This window comes from Sparus aurata, chromosome 2 (assembly GCF_900880675.1).
Source record: "Sparus aurata chromosome 2, fSpaAur1.1, whole genome shotgun sequence".
NCBI classification, from domain to species: Eukaryota; Metazoa; Chordata; class Actinopteri; order Spariformes; family Sparidae; genus Sparus; species Sparus aurata.
Genome location: NC_044188.1, coordinates 22708402 through 22730905, shown reverse-complemented (window position 1 = coordinate 22730905; position 22504 = coordinate 22708402). Strand labels below are relative to the sequence as shown.

General features: G+C 40.6%; 1 protein-coding gene across 4 annotated transcripts in view; it reads left to right on the top strand.

The window, feature by feature from the left end:
* The window catches only part of kcnab1a (potassium voltage-gated channel subfamily A regulatory beta subunit 1a), a 132928-nt gene that overhangs the window by 75560 nt on the left and 34864 nt on the right, over window positions 1-22504 (top strand). For all 4 annotated transcript variants that reach the window (XM_030394769.1, XM_030394786.1, XM_030394794.1 and 1 more), the window contains one exon: window positions 14579-14622. In XM_030394769.1, coding sequence (XP_030250629.1) covers window positions 14579-14622 — 44 coding nt within the window. The remainder of the gene's footprint in view (window positions 1-14578; window positions 14623-22504) is intronic.

Genomic DNA, 22504 nt, shown 5'->3' with positions numbered 1-22504 from the left:
GTTTTTTTTTATCCAGCAGATTGTCTGACCAGCTGCTCGTGTAAGTAGAAGTGCAGATCAGCATCTACCATCCAGGCTGAGAGATTTATCCTGTATAAAAGATGCTCTGGAGTGATACACGTAAATTGGGAAAATCGTATTACAGAACCTTCCCAGGAAAATGAATCCAGGCTCAATAAGTCATATAAATCCTCACAACAAAATGCAAGGTCATCAAATCAATAATACTGGAGTACTTGCAAATATGTAATGTATGGTGCACACACATCCAGTTATGATATATTTTATAGGCACAAAAGCACGGCATCATTCTGGTATATATACACACACACACACACAGAGAAACACACACACTCACTGAGAGTTATGTGTGTAGTCAAATAGACAAATGAACCCTTTTCCATCCCTGAGACCTGAAGGGAAACTCATCTTAAACCTTGTGTGTGTGTTTTGTGCCCCCATATATCTGTGTACATGTATCTATAAATACATGGTAGCTTCTGTCAATTTGTACCGCATAGCCCATAAATGCTTTGCCTCTGTATGAACGCAGATATTAACACTATGGGCAGCGTAATGAACCAAGCTGAAAACATAAATAAAATTCCTTGAGGGCTCACATTGCCATTTGGGTCAAACTTCAAATCAACTGTGGATCTATTTTTAATGTTTAGAGTCGGGAATGTTTTCACTCTTGCCTTATGATGGCAGAAGGTTGTTCACATACTGGATGGTTAAAGACTACATGTTTTTGGGTGACATTTAATCATAAGTACGAAAGTTTACTATAATAAACTACATTTATGCTGGAACAGTAATAAGAATTTTGCCCAAAGAAATCCAAAATCCAGCAGCACAAAACTACTTGAACAAATAGTCTAAAGGTCTGTGAAGGCAACCGAGATAAAGATGGCTGTAAGTTGCAGCACCACTACTCACTACAGAGCAGCGTATAGAATAGAATTTACTTTATTGTCCCCTAGGGAAAATGTGTTATGGACTCAAAGTGCGTAGTGCATAGTAGTAGCTGCCTTAACAGACAAAAAAAAACCACATAAAAATACATATAACAGCTAAAGGCGTACACATAGACTACATACACACTCTTGACACATCCAATCGTATGTGCTCAGACTGTTAACTGAGCTATGACTCAATAATTCATCCTCAGCACTCCGCCATTAAATGACCTGGATAAATTTAAATTCGAAATTCAATTAAGAATGACTATAATAATAATTAGAAATAGCCAATCATCTCCCTGATGGTCTTGTTTGTTATGTAGGTCACCTGGAGGCAATTGTACTGATTCGTAACCACTTAGAAGTTAATTGTTATAGGTTTAAATAAAAGAATCAGAAAAAGGGCTCAGTGTTTAAGGAGATATTCTTGCATATAAAAAAAACCAACCCAAAAATGATTTAAAAACAATAAAGATGTTCACTTCCACTTGAGGTCGTAATCATCCTTACCTGCCGCCATTTTTATGCAACCGTCAACAGAGATGTGAAGGAGAAAGATAGGTCAGTCCTCCACTTAAAAACGACTTCCCAGATCTGGCAGGTGAGTTGCTAGATTTACTAGGCTGACATGGCATTTTACTTACCCTGGGCAATCAGGCAATCCTTATTGTTGAGCCCTGATAAATCAGCAGTGACACATATACTATGGTTGGAGACCAGGAGCATACTGACTTCTAGCGCTGTTCCTATAGTAAATTATTTAATTGTGTTCATGTTTCGTGGTTGGTCGAGTGCATTTTCACTATGTGCCAAATAAAAGGAGGTCAGTCTGTTGGTCCATTCATCCATTCACCCTTCTTTTGGGAACTCAGCCCAATTCAACAGCAGGGAAGCCAAAGTGACAATTTAATATAATTACACCATGATTAATGTGCCTGAATCCTGTAACACTTAACACAGGATTGCATTACAACAAAGCTGGTGTGTGTGTGTGTGTGTGTGTGTGTGTCCTCTGTGTTTGGGTGCAGTCTTTGCTGAAAGGGATCTTCCAAGAATCTCATTTTCTATGTGTTTTGTTTGTCCTCCAGGCTTTGAGTCATCTAGGTCTACAGTCGAGGTTTGGGGAAATTAAGCCAATGCTAGCGGCTCTTGCGCTCTATGAAGAAAGCATTGATTTTTTTCCCCTTCTGAAATAAAGAACACCAAACAATGTCGTAATGTTCTGAAACAGCTTTTTGCTGAGCACACGAGAGCCTGTGTAGATTGATCCACTTGCTGTCGGAGGTCTTGCAATATTAACAAGTTCAGAATAAATATCACGCATCTTGGCCTCTTTAGGTTTGTGCCACATGTCATTTTTAAGGAGTTACCCTCAAGCCTAACTTCATTATTTTTGATCTCAGCAGAAATGCATTGTCAGAGAATCTGAAAATCTGTTGTTTTTTAAACATAATTGTAAGGAAGAAAAGTTTCATCCACTCCTGTGTCAGCACTTCCTCCACTGTCTGTCCTTAGCTTGCACTTGAAGTTGCTACAGACCTCCACAAAAGTATCATAATCTTCTGCAGAATGCCCCTGTGTTTTTGCAATTGTTTGAAATACTTCGGATTCCCATCAGTACCTCTGAAAATTGAAGGGAAATTGATTTGTGTGAGAGGCAGGTGGGACACTGTCTTAAAATGATGGATATCAGCGTTGTTCTATCGCCGCAACTAAGAGTGAACGGAAAATAATAGAAAAAAAGGTGGCAGAATTACCCGACTGGCTGCCAAAAAGGATTCTGTTGTGCAATGGATCTTGGTTTGAGGAAATTGCTTGTCCTTTCTCAGATGTACGGGCTTTACATAGCTCTGGAAACCAGTTTGTCTCTGTTGCTGAACAGCAAGGCCACTTGACAACAAATAGATCAGAGACTTTGGCAGAATGATTCAGGCCTGAAATGTGAGGATCCTTTGCCCACGCAGCCACTCTGAGTCACTGCAGGCACATATGGGGTTGTGCTTGGTGGTGTCCTTCTCTGACTATTCAAGTGCTGGTGATGCTGCCACATACATGATTGCATCTGAATCATCTTAAACATGTTTAAACATCCTCCCAGCCTCTCATCAGTCCCCCTCCTGTCATGATCGAATGCACTACAAGAACAAAATTGCAGTTGTGCAAATACATGCCGGGTTTGTCTCATTGGAGCGTGAAGCTAATTGTGGGTAATTTGCATTTTGAGTACCTAACTTAATGCAAATTTGCCTCAGGAGAAAAATCAAGAGGTGTATGTATACTTTACATAACAAGGGGGCCGCCAGGACAGCAGTCCTGTTCCAACAAGGCTGAAACGATGGAAGCAGCTACATAATGGCTCCCAGTGGTATGTTTTTACAGTGGGGGTTGAATTATGCTACGCTGTATTTAGGTTCTGTATCATTCTCAGAGTCATTCATCATGTCAAGGTAAGTTCTGTTTTTGTTTTCACCAACATGGCGTGAAGGTTTAAGATAGATAATTATTTGTAGCAATGGACAGTAAAAGTTTTGTTTGTCAGAGAAAGTCAGTATGATTTTATCACCGTTTGATTATTCCAGCTCCCACGAGTCTCAGCCATGTGTACGCCATCAAAACCTTATCAGAACTGTGGTTCAAGAATGCTGACATACTCACCAGCTGCAGCTTATGAGATGTCAATGCAGAGATGTGTTCTATGAGCGAATCATGCTCAGATACACAGTGAGATGTGACACAGGTACAGTAACATGTCTTCTGACTCTACAGATGTGTGGGTTGTTGAAGCATTGAGCCAAGAACGTCATATTCTCTGTATCTTTCTATTTCTGTCAGGTTTCCTTTCTCACGGTGACAGCAGGAGGTGTTGAGAAACAAGACTAAAAGAGACACGAATGTCTGTTAATTTATTTCATTTCCATATGCTGCATAGCAATTCATTAGCAGCATAGACCAAGGGTACAAATACAGTACAGCAGCGCATATTTGCATCATTCAGTGCTGAATCAAATGCTTAAACGTACACATGCACACAGGCATCGCAAAACTCTCTGTACTCACAATTACTGCTCTCGTCACAGTATATATATTGCAGCCACAACTGGGAAGGTGTCAAAAGACTGATTGGCTGAAAGTGTGCTCCCCTTGCTCCCACTGGCACTGTAATCTGGCTTTGCTTGCTGGGTGACAGCTTTTATATTACTCCTATACACAGGCTGCTGCATTACTCTGCCTGTACGTAGGCTTTGAGAGCCCCCTCCATGCACTTCTTCACCCCCCTACCCCCCACCCACTCAGTGCTCAGGCTTTGATAGGCATGAAATAGCCCCACTGCTCAGATTGCTCCTTAGTTTGGCTCGTACAGACGCACTGGTACAGACGCATACAGGCACAACATGCAAGCAGGTGCACGTGCATGTAAAGCTAAGCATGTGCACCCACCACATATACAAATGTGTTCATGTATTTATGTATGCATGACTACATTCACAGGGCCACACGCACATATAGATTGCTTTTTTTTCAAAATAGACTTTTCAAGAATAGTGGTTGTGATTTTAGTATGAATGTGTTTTTCTACAGAACTTCAGTTCTTTGGGCAAAAGGTGACTGACGGTGCTGTGGGGTGACAGCCTGCAGAATATTGCAGCACAGGAGATAGTATGGTGGATGTGAGGGGAGGAAATTTAGTGTGTGTTGTGTTTGTTCGTTCAAAGAAGTCACAACTATAAGGTTTATTTTTTAACAGGCTATGCAGTTTTTGAAAACAGTTGCACATGGGAACATGACTCAGAAAATACACAATAGATTTGTATGTTGGGGTCTGTTTTTAGCTGCACATTAATACATGTTTGTTGCCTCACTGAGTGAATGATGTTGAATGTAAGATTAAGTCAGAATAAAACTACAATGCCCAAATTCTTTGAAAATTAAGTAACATGTCACCCATTGATGCATCTTTTTGATACAATTAATTCTTTGTTGGTTTTTGTTGATTTTCCAGCACAAAGGACCTCCTTGTGTGATAATTAGTACAGCCATTAAAAGTTGCACTGAAATATATCAGGCAAAATAGTATACAGAGTGATAAAGGTCACTTTAGACTGCTGCCATGATGTTAAACTAAATGTTACCTTAACTGCAATCGGATGACCATGGTTGGGAATGCCTGTCGCTGGTACGCTGCAATAGTCATGTTGTAATGTATGAGGAAGTATTTAGATATTTATGTGTGAGTGTGTTGTCAACAAAATAATACACAATGTTTTAAACACCGATACTGATACCAGAACTCTTCTTTCTTGAATATTATTATTATAATAATTTCTATTATTGCTCTTGTTGGTGTTGGTGGTATTACATGTAAGGTTACAAGAGGTTGTAGTGAACCACTCAGCACTTATTATTAAAAGAGCAAAACAGTATACAAAAATGACATTTAAATGTATTCCAGAGCAATTTAATTGAGCTGCAAATTAAGAAGGCTCCAGGTGATAACAGGTGCAGGAAGGCAGATTGCTATTGCAACTCCTTTAATGTTTTGAAATCTGTTGAGCAGTGAATTATTGAGTAAGAGTAAGCAGATTTTTATACATTAGTTCTAAAGTAAGCAAATTTCACTACAATGGGAAATCGACAGTCAATCAATCATACTATTAAATCAACCGTTATTTTGTCAGTATTACCACCCAATACCAATATTGGATTGGATTGGTCCCAATGCTCAAAGGTATTACCCTCATGTTTGACAGACCTGATGTAGCTTTTGTTCAGTCTCACTGATTGATGATGTGGGTAATGACAGGTACATTTGACTTGGAGACGGAGGAAGGAGCTGATTGGCCATTAACTAATCAAACATGGTTTTACTGCCACAATTTAAATAAATCCGTAAAGTCAAACCAAGATTATAAAATCCCCAGGTGCTATTGCTTCCCTTTCCCTTTTTACTCCTTAAATGGCAGAATGGAGGAACATGTTTTAACAGAATTAGTGTAAAGGTCAGCGTGAGGTCAGAAATTACAGGAGGGCGGTTGAGGCAGCCGGTGATGTGAGAGAAGGGAGTGTCAGCCAATCACAGAACATCACCGTCAACTATGATCTGTCTCTGTGTTCTCCACTCCCTCGAGCGCTTTCTCCCTCTTCTTATCCCTGTCGCTGTCTTGCAGGTTCAAGAGCTGGATCTTGTTCCATAGGTTGTAGCTATCTTTATCTCTTAGTGCTGATTCTGAGTGTGAGCATGATTGATTCTCTCTCTTGGTGAGCTAAGGCGACTTCATCTCTCTCATTTTTCCCACTTACTGTGAGTAAATCTCTATTTTAATTGGTGCATCATTAATCACAATACCAGCTTCCCCTCAAGAAGAAAAGAGCCTTTTTTCTTATCTTCGGCTCCCTGGTGCAGTTTATCAGCATCTCACTAGCTAAGTCTTTGTCACCCTTTTGGATCTTTTTCTCTTCAGCCTTTCCTCTCATATAATTTTCCATCAGATAGGCATATTTTCATGAAAACTTTCACAGTAAGGACATTTCACTGAAGATAATACATTTTCAGTTTTCTCATCTGAACTTTGTTGATATCTGATATCTGATCTGGTTTCCTGTTTTTTTTTTTACTTATCGATCATCACTACTATCCCCCTCCCTTAATTACTCAGTCAATTAAATATGGAAAGATAATTAGTCCACGCAACATTATAAGTATCTACAGAAGGTTCTCTTTTCCTCTGATGTGACGTCATCAACTAACTGAATCATATCACAGAAGATTTTATGCTAAATTAGCACAACTTGATATGAATGTGAATGTGTGAGTCAGATTCCCTCTCCCTGAATTATGACCAACTACACAATCATACATCTGGAGAGAATAATGGCTTTCTGCTGTGTGTCTCTCCTACGCAGACCTCTAACAGGACTTTGCCCATTTATTCCATCTCATGATGTAAACTCAGCAAAGATGTGTCGAGGAACTGGAAGAATCTGACATTGAAGATGTTTAGAGGAGAACAAAAGAAAAAACAAGTCAGCAGCAGCAGCAGCAATGAGTTGAAGGATTTTTTTTCCCCCCTGCCAAACTGCTGCGTTAATTAGGCACCTTGACAGACCTTCAGAGTTGAATATGAGATGGGTGTGCGCAGTGGAATAGCAGAGAATTTTAATGTTTAAAAGATGATGGCATGCAAGTGGAAGGTAAAAAGAGAGCGAGAGGATGGAGGATTGTTGGTCCGTGTGAGAGGAGGAGAAGGGAGCACAGCCAGTATATGTTGATGGCTTTCTACATATGCTTTTATATACAACAGTCCATGTTTGATTATTAAATTGAAATGAACTGAGCTGAGTGAGAGGGGAAGACAGAGACAGGACAGACACAGCCGCCCACAGCAACAACATTTCACTTTAAGCATTAAGCGTATTGAGTTTACCTGTAGATAAATGTGCTGTAAACGTAACATCACCTTGTCATGCCTTGCCTACTGTAGGACAAAAATAGTGACTGCCTGATTGAGACAGATATGAAGGCAAAGCAAAGGCAGATTAATTTACAAAATGAGACCACACTGACTCACAAGGCTGATTGTTAAGGGAAAATCACATCTGCGATAGAGTGGGATGTGACAAGTACAGTATATAGTTGGGAGACTTTTAAAACTTAAAGATGATAGACAGCGAGTAGGAGAGAAAATAAAAGAAACTACAGAGGCAATAGAAAAGGATAGAGAGAGAGCTAGTGTGGAGATACTGGAGGAAGAGAAACAATTAGAAAATGGGGACAGAGAGCATTTGTAGAGGCGGACACAGATACCATTTTTAGACAAAAAATAACGTTTATATGCAGGTTTCTTTAACGCAGGCAAATCCATAAGAATAGATGACTCCTGTCCCATTGCCAGTAGATGATTCTGTTTTATCCTCGTGTGGCACATTTGAGAGGACAGAAGAAGACTGGCTTAGCTCTGCCTAATCAGGCTACAGAATAAAAAACTTGTTTAAAAAAGTCTAAATCGACAAAATTTTGAATTAGATACATCGTTTTTTTCAGAGCTGATGATGGAAGTTGCTAAGGGGTGTGACGTCTCGCTGCAGTCTCATCTCTGTTGAGGGATGTATGTACACATTATCGATTGGACTGCTGGTTCCGATCAGTTTCTGACATGGAGGCCAGTGCCAATATTCTAGTGGTTACTCTTTCATAGTAGTAAAGTGTCACTGTAGACGAGCACCGCGTGTTGCCAGATTTTGGGCGATTACTGTAACATTGTAACCCACTTTATCTGGAGCTCAGGTGGCCTCAGGCGTGCACCCCTGCCCCCTCCTCGTCCTCCTTCCTCCTAACTCATTCACTCTCTCCGACACAAATACACACACAAACACACACACACACACACACACACACACAAACACAGACTGTACACGCGATAGAGAAGTGTGTCAGACGGTCTCTTGCGGCTTCTAACCGCTTTTCTGTATCGTAAACAGCAATTCAGTGATCATTTTCAAATTGGTCACAAAGGTAAAAACCAAATCCTTTGGAAGACATCCACAGATTCATTAAAGGGAAAGTGCATCCAGAAATAAAACAACAACAGTGTCCAGACTAAAAGGGCAGCCAAGTACTAATTTATTAGCTTTCATCAAAATAAAGTGTCCAGGGCTGTAATCTTTTAGAGATGACCCACTACTCTGATAATAATATTTACAAAAATAGATTTTATTCATAGAGCACTCAAGGACACGATAATGATGATAAAAACAACTGACAGCAGCATATGTAGAAATCAGCCAAAACAGCAGTTAAAACAAATCCAACAAAATAAGTGATTAGTTTCATGATTAATTAATCAATTAATCTAAGTTGTCAAAAAAGAGAAAATAAAAATGCTCATCACAATTTCCCAGAACAGTTCTTTTTACCAACCAGTTGTCCAAAGCCCAAGGACATTTCATTATATATTACAATTCATATTATTGTGAATCAGTGTAGTGCAAGTAATACATACAAATGGACCAGTCATAGTCCGGTAAAGTGCCTTAATCTGCAAACACGTTAGTCATTAGATGAGAAAATAATTTGTCTCCTCTACTTTGAACAGCAAAGCCTTTTGCGCCTTCCTAGCCAATTACAACCAACCGTCTGGAAAAAAATAATCTTGTTTAAAATTCACACTCGAAGCATAACCCCTTTCTCTTCCTGAACACTGAGCAGCTCCCTCTGCTACTGTCATGGAGGACATAATGGGCGAATCAGTGACAGATCTGTGATGATGACTGTTAACGCGCAGGGGAGGAGAAGAGAGAAAGACAGAGAGAGGATGTTTTGTCAGATGAAGAGAGAGGATAATATTGCCCCAGTACAGGGGGTATTAGAGAAAGTCATTACTGTCCATCACGAGGCAAATGAAGGCATGTTTAAGTGGAGATGAATAGCCTCATTGATGGAGAAGGCTTGTTACGGTAGATCTGTTTGGAAAGCAACTACGGGGGGTTCATATTTCAATAAATATTTGATGGGTGAGGACGGCTGTATTGGTGCGTGTGTGGGTGTGTGTGTGTGTGTTCAGTGGTGGGGGTTTGGTTATTCATATGTGTGGCTATAAGTGTTTGCATATCTATGCCAGAGCCGTTTGAAAGGGGTTTTAAATGAGGGAGAAGCTCATTTTCCCACACCATCTCCCAAGTGGGGGAATCTTATTTTTTCCCTCTCTGCATCATTCTCTCCATCTCGTCTATTATCCTCTTCGCTGCCGTTCTTTCATCCATCTCGCCGTCTCTCCCTGTGAAAGCTGTGTGAGGGCGCATATTGTGTTGGCTCAGCAGAATCAGGGCCAACCGAGCCGATCTAAAAAAGTTATTTGTTCCTTTATAACCTCAGTCAACACAGGAGAAAAACAGTCAAACAGTGAGAAAAAGGAAATATAACCAGCTTTAATTACCCAGTAGCTTATTTGCACTTCACTCTTGTATAGCACAATATGCAAGGATTTCATGTGAGTTTGCTGCTGCACTGGCATAGTTACATTTATGTTTTGAATCTGCTCAATCAAGTTTGTTGTAGCGGAGGAAACCAGTCCTGTGATCCCTACTAGCTGTTTACCAGCATATTTTTAAGTATTGGATTAGAATTTATTTTTGCAAAACTTCTCAAGAACGTCCGTACACCTGCTTGAAGTGGTCTTTGCCTTTTTGAAAAAGAGTTAATTCGCTTAATAATAGATAATAGATCATAATTGAAACACCTGAAAGTGTAAATCCATGACCAAAACAGTTTGTAACAGTAGCCCTTTTTAGATGGAAAAGGCGGCACATTTGCTCCAAGGTACGGGCGGCAATGTGCCGGCCTGTCTTTCTAAAACGGAGGCATAATATTCCTCCTTTTCCAAAAGCCGCCTCTGAGGTAGGCGTAAGCATGTGACGTGACGTGAAGCTCAAAGTTGGGCTGTGACAGTGACATAGAATTTGTCTCCAAAATAAGAGCTTTACATTGCACCCCATTGGAGTTTAGAATTGCGAACTTAGCGGGGGGGCTTTTAATTTGAAAGTAGCGACCGTCCTTAGCTTTCCGACACAACATCAAGCTAACACAACCAAACAGCTACAGAGACCGAGGAGACGCTAGCATCTCCTGGATCTCAGTGGCTGTCCAGTTGTTCATCTTAATGTCCGCGGGTGAAATTAAGGACTGGCTGCTGTGATCAGCTGTTTCCTGGTTTTAAAACTCCCTGGCTGTGGGTCGCACTACAGTGCAGGTCATCGACACCTCCGCCCACCTCACGCAGAGGCCGGCACATTTCCGCCTCGTTTTTAGATAGCAGTCGAGGCAGAAATAAGTGTACCCTCCGAGGCGGAAAATCGGCGGACCACAACAGACCCCCAATTTGCCGGCCTCTGTCTAAAACCGCGGACCGAGCCGCCAAAAGGGCGGGCAAATTGGCGGCTTGGTGCTCTGTCTAAAAACGGCTAGTGTTCTTATGCAACCCTCTCAGGGACCTCTCTTTAAGAACCAATGGTTTCAATCCCATGATTGTTCAGATGTTTCCACTTATAGAGCAGGAGAAGACGTTGTTTCCGTAGACTAAAGCAGTCTCCCCAGTGCTCTGATGTAAAATCTGAAGTAACCTTCCTCACATTAACAAATGTAACAAACAGAACTGCCTCCTACGGCCTCTCTTGGTGAACCAAGTCCTAATAATTGCCTGATTGTTTTAACAGAAACAAACATTAATTTGCAGTTTCTTTCCAGATTTTTTTGAAATTTGAAATTCTTTGGATGTAAACCCAGCTGCTGTTTGTTGTGAATGTACGCTCCATCAGGAATATTACCCACCATCACTCCATTTAGATCTTGAAGTAATCTGTCTAAATAAATGTTAGTCATCATACCCCTCACCACAGTGTGCAGTCTTTTGCTTCGTTAGGGGGTCTGTCTGTTCTCGGCTCCGACTCCAGCCAAGCCTTTCTTATAGACCTGAATTAGAGGTCACCTGGAGTGTCATCACTCATGGTCGTGGCCCGGGGAACAGCGACATCATCATTAATCGCTGGCGGGGCATCCACTGCCTGACTCAGCGCCTTCAGCGTCCATGAGCTAAATTCAAAAGATTGCCCTGACTTCATGAAGGCCCTTACTTTGAACTTTTTTAAACTGTTGTCATATTTACAGGACAAGAAAAGCGGCCTTACATAACTTTGCATTCATACATTCTTTTACCTGCTCATTCCTGTTCAGGGTCACTGGGAGGGTTGGGGCCAGTTCAAGCTGAAGGCAGAGTATCAGTCACATTCACATTCACATTCATTCCTGTGAACACTTAAATGTCTCCCACTCACTTTCACATAGGACTCAGATTATGGAAGTTCTTCCCATGTTCTCAGGTGTAAACATGGGGAAACATTCAACTTCCAGACAGATATAACCACTGAACCTCTGTAAAGAGGAACCGCTCTCTGCTCGTTACTTGTTGAAGAACACCTTGTCCAAAATGTGTGTCCTTAGTGGATATGTTATAGGTTACAGAGGATCTCATGCATCATCCGAAATCAATTTTCCCAGGGTGGCTTGATTTTATACGCCTGATTAACTATTCTGATATCGAAGGATACCGAGGTGACATGTCAGCAATGAATAACTTAAGTGGATTTGACAGGTGGGCGAAAATGAAAGATTGCTGACAGCTGTGAATAACGTGCTCTTCAATCGATACACAAGGCCAAGCCTGTAAATCTGATGCTTTTATTGAGGTCGTGCATCTGTTCTTAATACAAACTTAGAGATGAGTGTGAGCATAGAATTAAAATCAAATTACTTTAGAATAGAGTTAGCAAAGGTTTTAAAGCTGAATGAATCAGTGCATTTCCATCTTTTGATGTTGAGGGCAAAGGCGTTTCTACAGTGAAATAAAGGATCAGGTGTTTGTCAAAGTTTGTTATCTTTACTCCTTTAGTTTACTGCATTTTGAAGGTCCTGATACAACTGTTATTTCCTGCATTGCGTATGTCCCGCTTTACTTGTTTTAAAAGTTGTAAAAACTTTAACTGCGGCATTTGTGGTCACCTGTTTTGTTCTCTGTGTACACAGTGTGAAGCACAGAGGTTTCTTTCTTGTACTTCTTTGTGATGAAAAAATGATGACTTGGATTTTAATTTGAGATCAATTGTGGAGTATCCTCTCTAAATAAGGTTCCTGAGCGAGTCATAATGTGCTGACCTAGCATTTTCTGAAAACTGTGTCACCTGTACTCTAAAAGCTGATGAATAGGAGCTGTGGTTTTAGCTTTGCACCTGCACAAAACTCAGAAGTTGGTTTTCAAAGTTTGTGTGTGTGTGTGTTTATGTGTGTGTGTGTGTGTGTCCTCGAGCATCGGTTTAGTCATCAGTCCATGTCGTTCTCACAGGAAGCCGACATGACAGGACAATGACTGTTCCTCAGGCTTGATTGGACATGGCAGGGATCTGCCAATTTACCTCAGAGCACTGGAACAGACAGGAAGGACAAACTCTACTGTATGACTGTAATCTGAGAGCGGAACTATGCCTTTCTCATTCCCAAGCCAAGCAACTTTCAACTCCATATTTTGTTTTTTTATGGCCAGCTATTTTGGTTAGCTGTCACTGCAATGCTGCAATCCATTGCAAGTTGAAGTCCATGTTTCCGAGTCAGTATCAATGAATTCCAATCTACATGTATGCATTTGCTTCGGAAAACACAGGCGCCCACACAACAACTAAAGCAGCTGATTTATTTGTTTATTAATATTTTTTGGCCATTTGGCTTTTTTTTTTTTTTGACAGAATAGCTGAAGACGTGACAGGAAACAGGTTGAGAGAGAGGGGGAGTGACAGGCAGCAAAGGGCCCCAGGCTGGGACTCGAACGCTGGTCCGCTGCAGTGAGGACAAAGCCTCTGTACATGGGATGCCCGCTCTACCAACTGAGCTAAATGGTGCCCCTAAAGCAGCTGATTTAACAGATTAGGGCACTTAAGAAAAGACAGGAGGACTAGGCTCCAACTGCATACTCGCAGCTAAAGAGCCAGATTTTTCCTTCAAGTGTTGGTGGAGACCAAAACAGAGCTCAAAGGATGCTGAATATTAGACTTGGACTTTTCAGATGGCCAAAAACTTGTCTCCAAATGAATATTACTGTTGCCCTGTATCTCCAAAATATGATATATATCTTTATAGATATAGCAACATAGTTTATGAGAGTAACTTAAATGGCAACATCAACAATAATAATTCTTTAATTAAGAGGGGATTTTAAGCCCGACCGGGTAGAATAGACACTACTGTCAGCATGTGCCTGATTTTTTTTCTCTAATGTGTTTTTAGAAGTATAGACTAATTACTGTATGTACCTAGGGATGCATGTATATACTGAAAAAAAAAAGAAAAGTCAAATTTTTTGCAGAGACTGCATGTGGTGGTAATGACAAAGCAAATGAGGCCATTTGCAAGCTAATAACAAGCATCCAGTATGTATAGCACACACACACACACACACACACTTCATCTCCATCCTGCAGTATAGAAGCTTTAATTTTGTTTGTCATTATTGTTTTTTCATGCTGCATTCGCTGTTTCAATTAGCATTCACCATTTCGTCTGATCGATGCCTTGAGGTTTTTTCTGTAGCACCTCCATCATTCTGTCGGGTGTTTGTTCTCCTCCCCCCTAACGTGGACATTGGACAGTAACATTAACGAGCAGATAAGCTGCTCATTCGGCTCCCTCCACTCATGATAGGAGGTTGACTGTGTCAGTCCTGGAGGTCCAGGAGAGTGAAATTCAATTTCCTGTCAGTGAAGAATCAGACCCACTGTCAAGCTGTCATGTGTTTATCAGAGTCGAAGCCACATCCAGGCTCTTGTAAAACTGAAAGGCCTGCTTGTTATTCACTCGACTGTCAGCCTCCTTGACATCCTGCTGCATACACAATATTTCATCTACAGATAGGAAAGTTCAACGAAATGCAAGTTTTGATACGAGGTAGAGGTTGTAATGGGTCTGATTAATAGCTAATTCTCAGTCTTTCAGCACTGATCTTCTGTTTGAATGATCTTGTTTGGTTTAATACATGTACATTTACAAGAGATGTGATTCCTTTTTTTCTCCGTTATTGCAGGAACCTTGGGAAATCAGGACTCAGAGTATCTTGCTTAGGACTGGGTGAGTAGACTCTCTGGTTCACATTCCATAATGCACTCCTTCAGCAGGCCTTACTTAGGAAGCAACAACACCAATTATGTGGACTAAATAAATAATATGACAACAAAAAGGTCCTTAGAAGAAGCGACTGATGAGCTTTGCATTGAATCATTTAGACATTTAATTGAGTCACTTGGTAAAACACGGTCAAAGTAGTACATTGAGAAATTGGCTGGGAATTGATCTGTTCAGATAAGTCTGTTTTCTTATTAAAACAATGAATCTGCTGTTTAATTCCCCTACACCCCTTTCAAATAGCTTCATGCAAACACACACACACGCGCGCACACAAACAAGCATAAAAGCTCACTTTTTAATTGAAATGACTGACTGTTGTCCAGTCAAGCGTTAGTTAGTCTTCCAGCAGAGGTGTTTGTAGTAAAGTGTGCGTCTGTCCGTGTGTGTGTATGTGTGTGTGTGTGTGTGTTGCCATATCAATATGGGTTGTTGGTAAAAATTCACTTTTCATATGAGATAGTCAAAGCCACCCCCAACTCAGCTTCAATATTTAGCCTAAGAGTGGGAAGAAGACAGCACACACACACACACACACATACAGCATACCTATTTCTGTCACCATGGAGAGCTCTCAAACAACAACAGAGGTGTGTGTGTGTGTGTGTGTGTGCGCGCGCGTATGTGTGTGTCTGTTTACTGGTTTATGCTCTTTTGTTCTCGTCCACAAAAAATATTAGCCCAATGTTCTCATTCTCCTGGGTAGGACACACAAACAGAGTCAGACAGTTGGAAAACGGTATGTTCACATCCTGCAGACAAGCGGCCCAGACACCAAACTAGCATCAAAGAACAAGTGGCGATGAAAGCTGCTTCTTGGCCAAAGAGCTGCACTTGAACACACCGCAAAGCTGACAGCCAACTAGCTTGTATGTTCTCTGTTTGAGTTTGAGAAGTTAACTCTCCATGCCACCAGGTGGCGGTAGTCTGTAATCCTCATTCAAAAAGGGAAACCAGAAGACTCTGGACTGATGATGCATAGATCCGTTGCTATGACGAAGCAGCTTTTGCCTTTCATTTTCACACTCCTCTCACTAATATAGCCCCCACTAAATGAGAATGTCTAACAAAAAGTTGCAAATGGCAGTGGGAATGGGTGAAATCATGGATACTGCAGTGACTCCAGGAGCTGTCACTTTCTTTTTGTGTTTCTCTTCTATTGCACTGATTCAGCTGAACAGCCAGTTTGTGTTACTGATATAGTTTGCGACTGCTCCCTCAGCTGAAAAGCCACTGACAAGGGCCAAATAGTGCCAACGGTGCAGGGCCCACCACAAAAAACTTGGGCCACAGATGTTCACCGATGGCAAAAACGTTTCTTTAAAAGGCCTTTCTGTTACATTATGATGCGACCAAACTGAAGCTCTTAAACGTAAGGTTTGCTTTGTGCAGGAAAAGAGAAGAAAATGTGGTGAAATATATATCTGAGAAGGAACACTGACAGAAGGATTTTTACTGAATAGTGAGGATTTACAGATTCATTTAGTTTTGTAATAATGTGGGAACATTATTTATATTTTATTTTATTTCTATCAATATTCTACCGTATTTCACATGTGCTTTGCTGAAAATGCCTTAATGTACTGAAGTTTTATGTTCTCAGTTTTGACACTGCATGAGATATGTATACGAGATATGTTTTTAATTTATACATGATATCAAAGTGTAGTTTTTTAACTTTTAGCGAAAATATAAATCTTCATGAACTCAAGTTCGCAGTGACTGAAATATTTATTAGTTTTTTTTCATCCAATTTCTGGTTGGAAAACCTGCTGCATCTGCACGCGCTGTTTCAATCAAAGTAGCTGCACTCTAATATCATTTATAAATAAATCAAATATCTTCTCAAGTTTCCTCTCCACATCTCTAGAAACCTCCTTGGTTTTTAGATAAGAGAGTCAGAATTTGTGTTGAGGCAAAACATTGCCTACCTTCCACAGAATCAAATACAAAAACTTGACTCGGATGATGAATGTTGAGGAGATTACAAGTACAACATGTAAAGCGATACTGTTAGTAGCAGACCTGCAGATAAACGCCATCGTCACCCTGCTCAGAGGAGGCCCTCGAGGGCTCAGATCAGCCACCATCCTGAAAATCGGATCGAATCAAAACTAGTTCAAGTTCTCATGGGATGTGAGCTTTAGCCGGCTTAGAGAGGCTGACCTTCACCAGGACATTTTGTAAAGTCTTGTCCTCAAACAGACTCTGCTCACGTCACAGTTTTTTGGTCAGCAGTGGTAGCAGAGTTCGGGGAAATTATATATAATATATATATATATACGTATATATGTGTGTGTGTGTGTGTGTGTATATATGTGTATATATATGTGTGTGTGTATATATATGTATATATGCATATATACATATATATATTTTGGCCCCCAAAACACATTCAGGCTCTAGTTTATGTATGAGCATTACTTTGATCTAAATTAGTTTTGAATACGCTAGTGTGCTGAAAGGTTGCAGCCTCCAGTAAACACACGTTTAGAGGGGACTTTTCTGCATCAGTTACACTTTTGAAATAAAAAATATGAATATATGCGATTCTGGACTTTTCATGAGGCAGGGGTGAGGGTTTTTTTTTTTTTACTGGTTTATACTCTTTATTTTTGTAGAAATTAAATTATTATTATTTTATTAATTATTATTATATTAATTATTATTATTATTATTCAAGTCAGAGCACTTTCATTTGTGCTGAATATGTGGAAGAGATTTTTAATGTTACATATTGATTATCATAAACACAGCCTAGTTTCTGCAAAGGGCACATCAGATGATTTGTTTCAAATTACATTTAACACTCCGGCATTTTGAGTAATTTTTCTCATTTTCATTCATGCAGATAAATACAGAATGAGAGCACAGCTTCATGATGCACAGCAGCAGTGACCGCAAAATTGTTCTTTCCCCCCCTTTTCATGATTTTAATTGTGTTATTTCAGTTTTACATTGCTTTATCAAAGACTTGCCCTGGAGCTGATGATCTTTCTCTGCCAAGAATATTTCAATCTAAAAGGTACTCAGCTGGCTGAATACAGTTGTGCAACACCAGAAAGTTGAACCAAAAGGGTCTTCCCTTTTGTTTTTTTGTAGATTATATCCAAAAAGGCGTTCTGGTGCCATGTTATAACTTCAGTTTTTTATTGTGTAATGTCTGGCTCCCAGGTTGTCTCTGAGCGCCGCTGCCCCAGGTGGTGCACAGTAGACTGAGAGGTCTGAATCAAACTGGCTGAGCTGCGTGGTGCAGAAAAGGTCAGCATAATGCCAGCTGCCTGCCACATGCTGCGCCCAGGGCAGACATGATGCTGGCAGGGGAGAGGAGGAAGAGAGAGGGCAAAGAGCAGGGTGCTAAATGGTGTTTCACTGTTTAACTTCAAAGAGTTAGAGGAAGGTGTTGTGTTTGTGGATGAGAACTGTAATGTTAGAGCAAATTCAGCAGCACACACGAACTCATATTCCTGAATGACAGCGTAGTAGACACAAAAATTAATAAAACACACACTCAATCACGTTAAGTCACGACTCAGTCATTTGTATCCATTTGTCGCTGGCTGTGGGAAGCACAGTCAGGAGATGAAACCGTCGCAGGAGTCTCACTTTTTTAAAGAGCCAATCTGGAACGGTGTGATGGTGCCCCGAGAGAAACGCCGTCTCACCAGCACCGGCTTCATTTACATAATGGTTTAATCAGCTGAAGACCTCTTTTTCACAGAAATTCAACAATTCTCACTGTTCAGACTTCCCACAGCCTTCCCATACGAGGGAAGCAGACGTCTGGTTTCTGCATCAAAACATTACATTAAAGGAAGACTTACTTAGTTTGAGGAGTTGTTTATTCAGAATTCCTAAAAATGTCATTGTGAGAGGTATTATGCTTGCTGACTGGATTACATCTGCACTGAGCACTCAAGACCCGAGGCTGCTTTTAAAACTTTGAAACTGGCAAACTTGGCCAGAGCCCAGAATGTGTTTTAGATGAAATGTCCAAAAGTTATGTAACCGTAAGGTAGCAGATTGACCTTGACATGCAGCGACTGGCTGACTCTGCAACAGCATTTAGGATGCAGATCCACACTGCTGAAGTGCACGCGAGCAAGGCAGGGATGGTGAGTGTTTGACTTTGAATTAAATCCTTGTATGCAAGGCAAGTTTAATCTTACGTCACGGTTTTTGTGCACTAAAGAGCCATTCATTTCTGATTTATATGACTACTTCTTGTGTTTCAAGGGCTGCACAATGTGAAGACTGCTACACATTATATGTAACTCAGTCAGAAGATACAGTTTTTGAGTCAGTCACCAGCTGACTAACCCATTATATCTGAAGGAGTGATCACGTCCATACTTTTTGCTTTCTCTGTCTATTAACATATTCCTCTCGATTTGAAATTTGAATTTTGATTGAGTGCAGGATCTTTGGTTCTCTCCAGTCTGTTAAATTGTTCAGCATGCTGAATTTATTCCGCTTCATATTTATAACTCATATACACACATTAAATATGTGTAGCTAAGGAATTAATCGCTGTATTGATTCCTGCCTCACATTTTCTTACAAGTTCTGACTCTCTGTGCTGGGTTAATTTGAGGAGAATCTGAACAGTCAGATGAATTAGTATTCCACACATACTGAACGGACGGACGGAGGGAGGGAGGGGAGAGGTGATGAGATGTGAACAGGAAAAATGAAGAGGAACGATTTGACTCCTGCCTTGGTAGTTTTGCCGTTATCCTGACAGTCTCCATCTCTCACACTTTCTGTCTCTCTCCATGAACAGCTGTTGGTAAGAGCAGCTTATTTGGTTAAAAGAGGTTTGATGAAGGTTAGCTCTGTGCTCAGGCAAGATCAAGAGGGCTTTCAAACATACGTGCACACACACACACACACACACACACACACACACACACACAGATAGACAGTCTGTCGTACAGGTCAAACAGAAAAACATTTGCAGACATTTGCAGATGATTGCTTTTATATTATTGTATTTATGACAGTGGTGTTGGACTCAGAAACTCTTTGCACTGTAAAATTTGAAAAAAAGCAATAACCTTAAATGTATTAGTCTATTTTACTTGTTAATTCTGAGGACATATTTTTATATATTTGATTGTATGGTTTTATTTTTTATTTCTTATAATATCTTTGTGACATTTCTATTCTAGAAGGACCAACTGTAACATAACCCAGTTTCTCATCGTGGAAATATAAAGTATTTCTGATTCTGATTATAAAGTCAGAACTGCATCCTCTCTTTCCTGGCGACAGGACTGACATACTCGCTCTGAAATTGACTGTATTCTTGTTAAAATGCAATCTTCTGTACATCAGTCTAATAGCTGAATTCTGATTGACCTTTCATTATCAGCTATTTCCATTCCACAAACAATAAAAAAAAGCTATTTTCACATTCCAGCAAAACTCAATGTAATATCAGTCCAATTTCCATGCATGTGAAAATGTCACATACTGTGTAACAAGCTTCTCTGCCTTCAAGGCAAAAACCTCTCACCAGTTAATTGAAACTGAATAGATTCATAATCCTCCTGGAGAGTGGATTAATTGATAAGTGGAGTGATTGGTGAAGTCATCGATGGCAGCACAGGCAGCCTGCTGCTGCAGATAATTCACTATCTCCTAATTCCCTGAAAACAGACTGACTGCAGAGGGGTCTGCTGTGATTTCACTGTGCTGTCAACACACACACTGGTTCCAACGATGCTAATTGGGTGGGAAAATTGGAATAAACAGAGTGTCTGTGTGTTTGTACAGCAAAGCCATTTTAATTGCTGGAAATCAAAACAATGCATGCAGAAGTTTGTGATCAGTGTTATCAGAACCATCAACACTTCTGTGTGCAGACATTTCCTCACACCACACACATGCCAAACACCATCCAGGTCCATATTTTGTCTTGACTCTTGCTTCACTGATGCGGTGCTGTCTATTGATGCATTTTCCTGCAGTCCTGCAGTGTAGAGATGACATTGGCAGGATGGACCTCTTCATGTTGTCAGTCAGGAGACAAACATGCACTACAGCCTGTTTGGCTGTGTTAGAAATGACATACTAACGTACTGCCTACTACATACTCACTCAGTATATACTGCGTACTGTCTATGAAACGTAAACGATCCTGTAAGTAAAGAATGTTCTTACTAGAAGACTATTCACACATACTTAAGCAATATGTCTAATCACAAATGTAAATCAACATTGTGTCCATCACTCAATGTAGTTTTTCCCAGTGATACTTTATCATAATTTTGATGGTACAGTGTCTTGTAACAAGGTGAATTATGTCTCTGTCTCAGCCACTCTGACCCCCCATCACTTGTTTCTGCAACTTCTAAATAACTTCAGTGTTTAACACTATATTGCCAAAAGTATTCATTCACCTGCCTTGACTTGCATATGAACTTAAATGACATCCCAATTCATGGAATTATCCAACATCTCTTGGTATGCTTGGATGCATTCAGAGTTCCTTTCACTGGAACTAAGGGGCCGAGCCCAGCTCCTGAAAAAAAACCACACACCACAATCCCCCCTCCACCAAACTTTACACTTGGCACAATGCAGTCAGATAAAGTACTGTTCTCCTGGCAACCCAGACTCGTCCATCAGATTGACAGATGATACAGTGCGATTTGTCAAGCAAGAGAATGCGTCTCCACTGTTCTAGAGTCCAGTGGCGGAGTGCTTTACACCACTGCATCCAGCGCTTTGCATTGCACTTGCTGATGTATGGCTTAGATGCAGCTGCTCGGCCATGGAAACCCATTCCATTAAGCTCTCTGCTCACTGTTCTTGAGCTAATCTAAAACCACATGAAGTTTGGAGGTCTGTAGCGATTGACTCTGCAGAAAGTTGGCGACCTCTGCGCACTATATGCCTCAGCATCCGCTGACCCCACTCTGTCATTTTATGTGGCCTACCACTTCGTGGCTGAGTTGCTGTCGTTCCCATTGTTTCCACTTTGTTATAATACCACTGACAGTTGACTGTGTAATATTTAGGAGCGAGGAAATTTCACGACGGACTTGTTGCACAGGTGGCATCCTATCACAGTACCACGCTGGAATTCACTGAGATCCTGAAAGCGACCCATTCTCTCACACATGTTTGTAGAAACAATCTGCATACCAAGGTGCTTGCTTTTATACACCTGTGGCCATGGACTTGATTAGAACACCTGGTTTCAATTATTTGGATGGGTGAGTGAATACTTTTGGCAACATAGTGTATTTACTTCAACGTACAAGTTGTCAATGCATAACATTGTTTTGATGCAAAGAGTTTTGTTTGTAGTCGCACCTACATTACGTCTGACAAACTGTTACAGACATGGGATTTGTATCAACAACAGCGGTGTCACACTCAGAAACTGTTTGGGGTGTCGAATTATGCAAAATGACAGTTTCTACATAATATTGTTTTAAAGGAGCCGAGGAATGTTGTCAGCTGCTGTCGGTGTACTTTAACAAGGAGCAGAAGGGAAGGCTGCTGAGTTTAATGTTATCTTATAAAAGCAGCTCTTAACTTAATTACAGCATAAACGTGATACAGGTGACAGAAATGTTCAAACACATGTGCTCTGTGTGCCCAGGAGCAAGAGGGGTCTTTAAGTCAGCCAGCAAGGCAGTTAACCTGCTGGCCAATTAGCTACCCCCACAGGCACAAAACCTTGGAACATATTTTGGATTCTCCATCAATTTTCATAAAACTGTGTTTGAAATCTGCACAGCTGAAAATATTCAACCAGACAGTGTGCTGTTAGCTGAGGGCGTGTACTCGAATACACAAAATTCATGTACAGTGC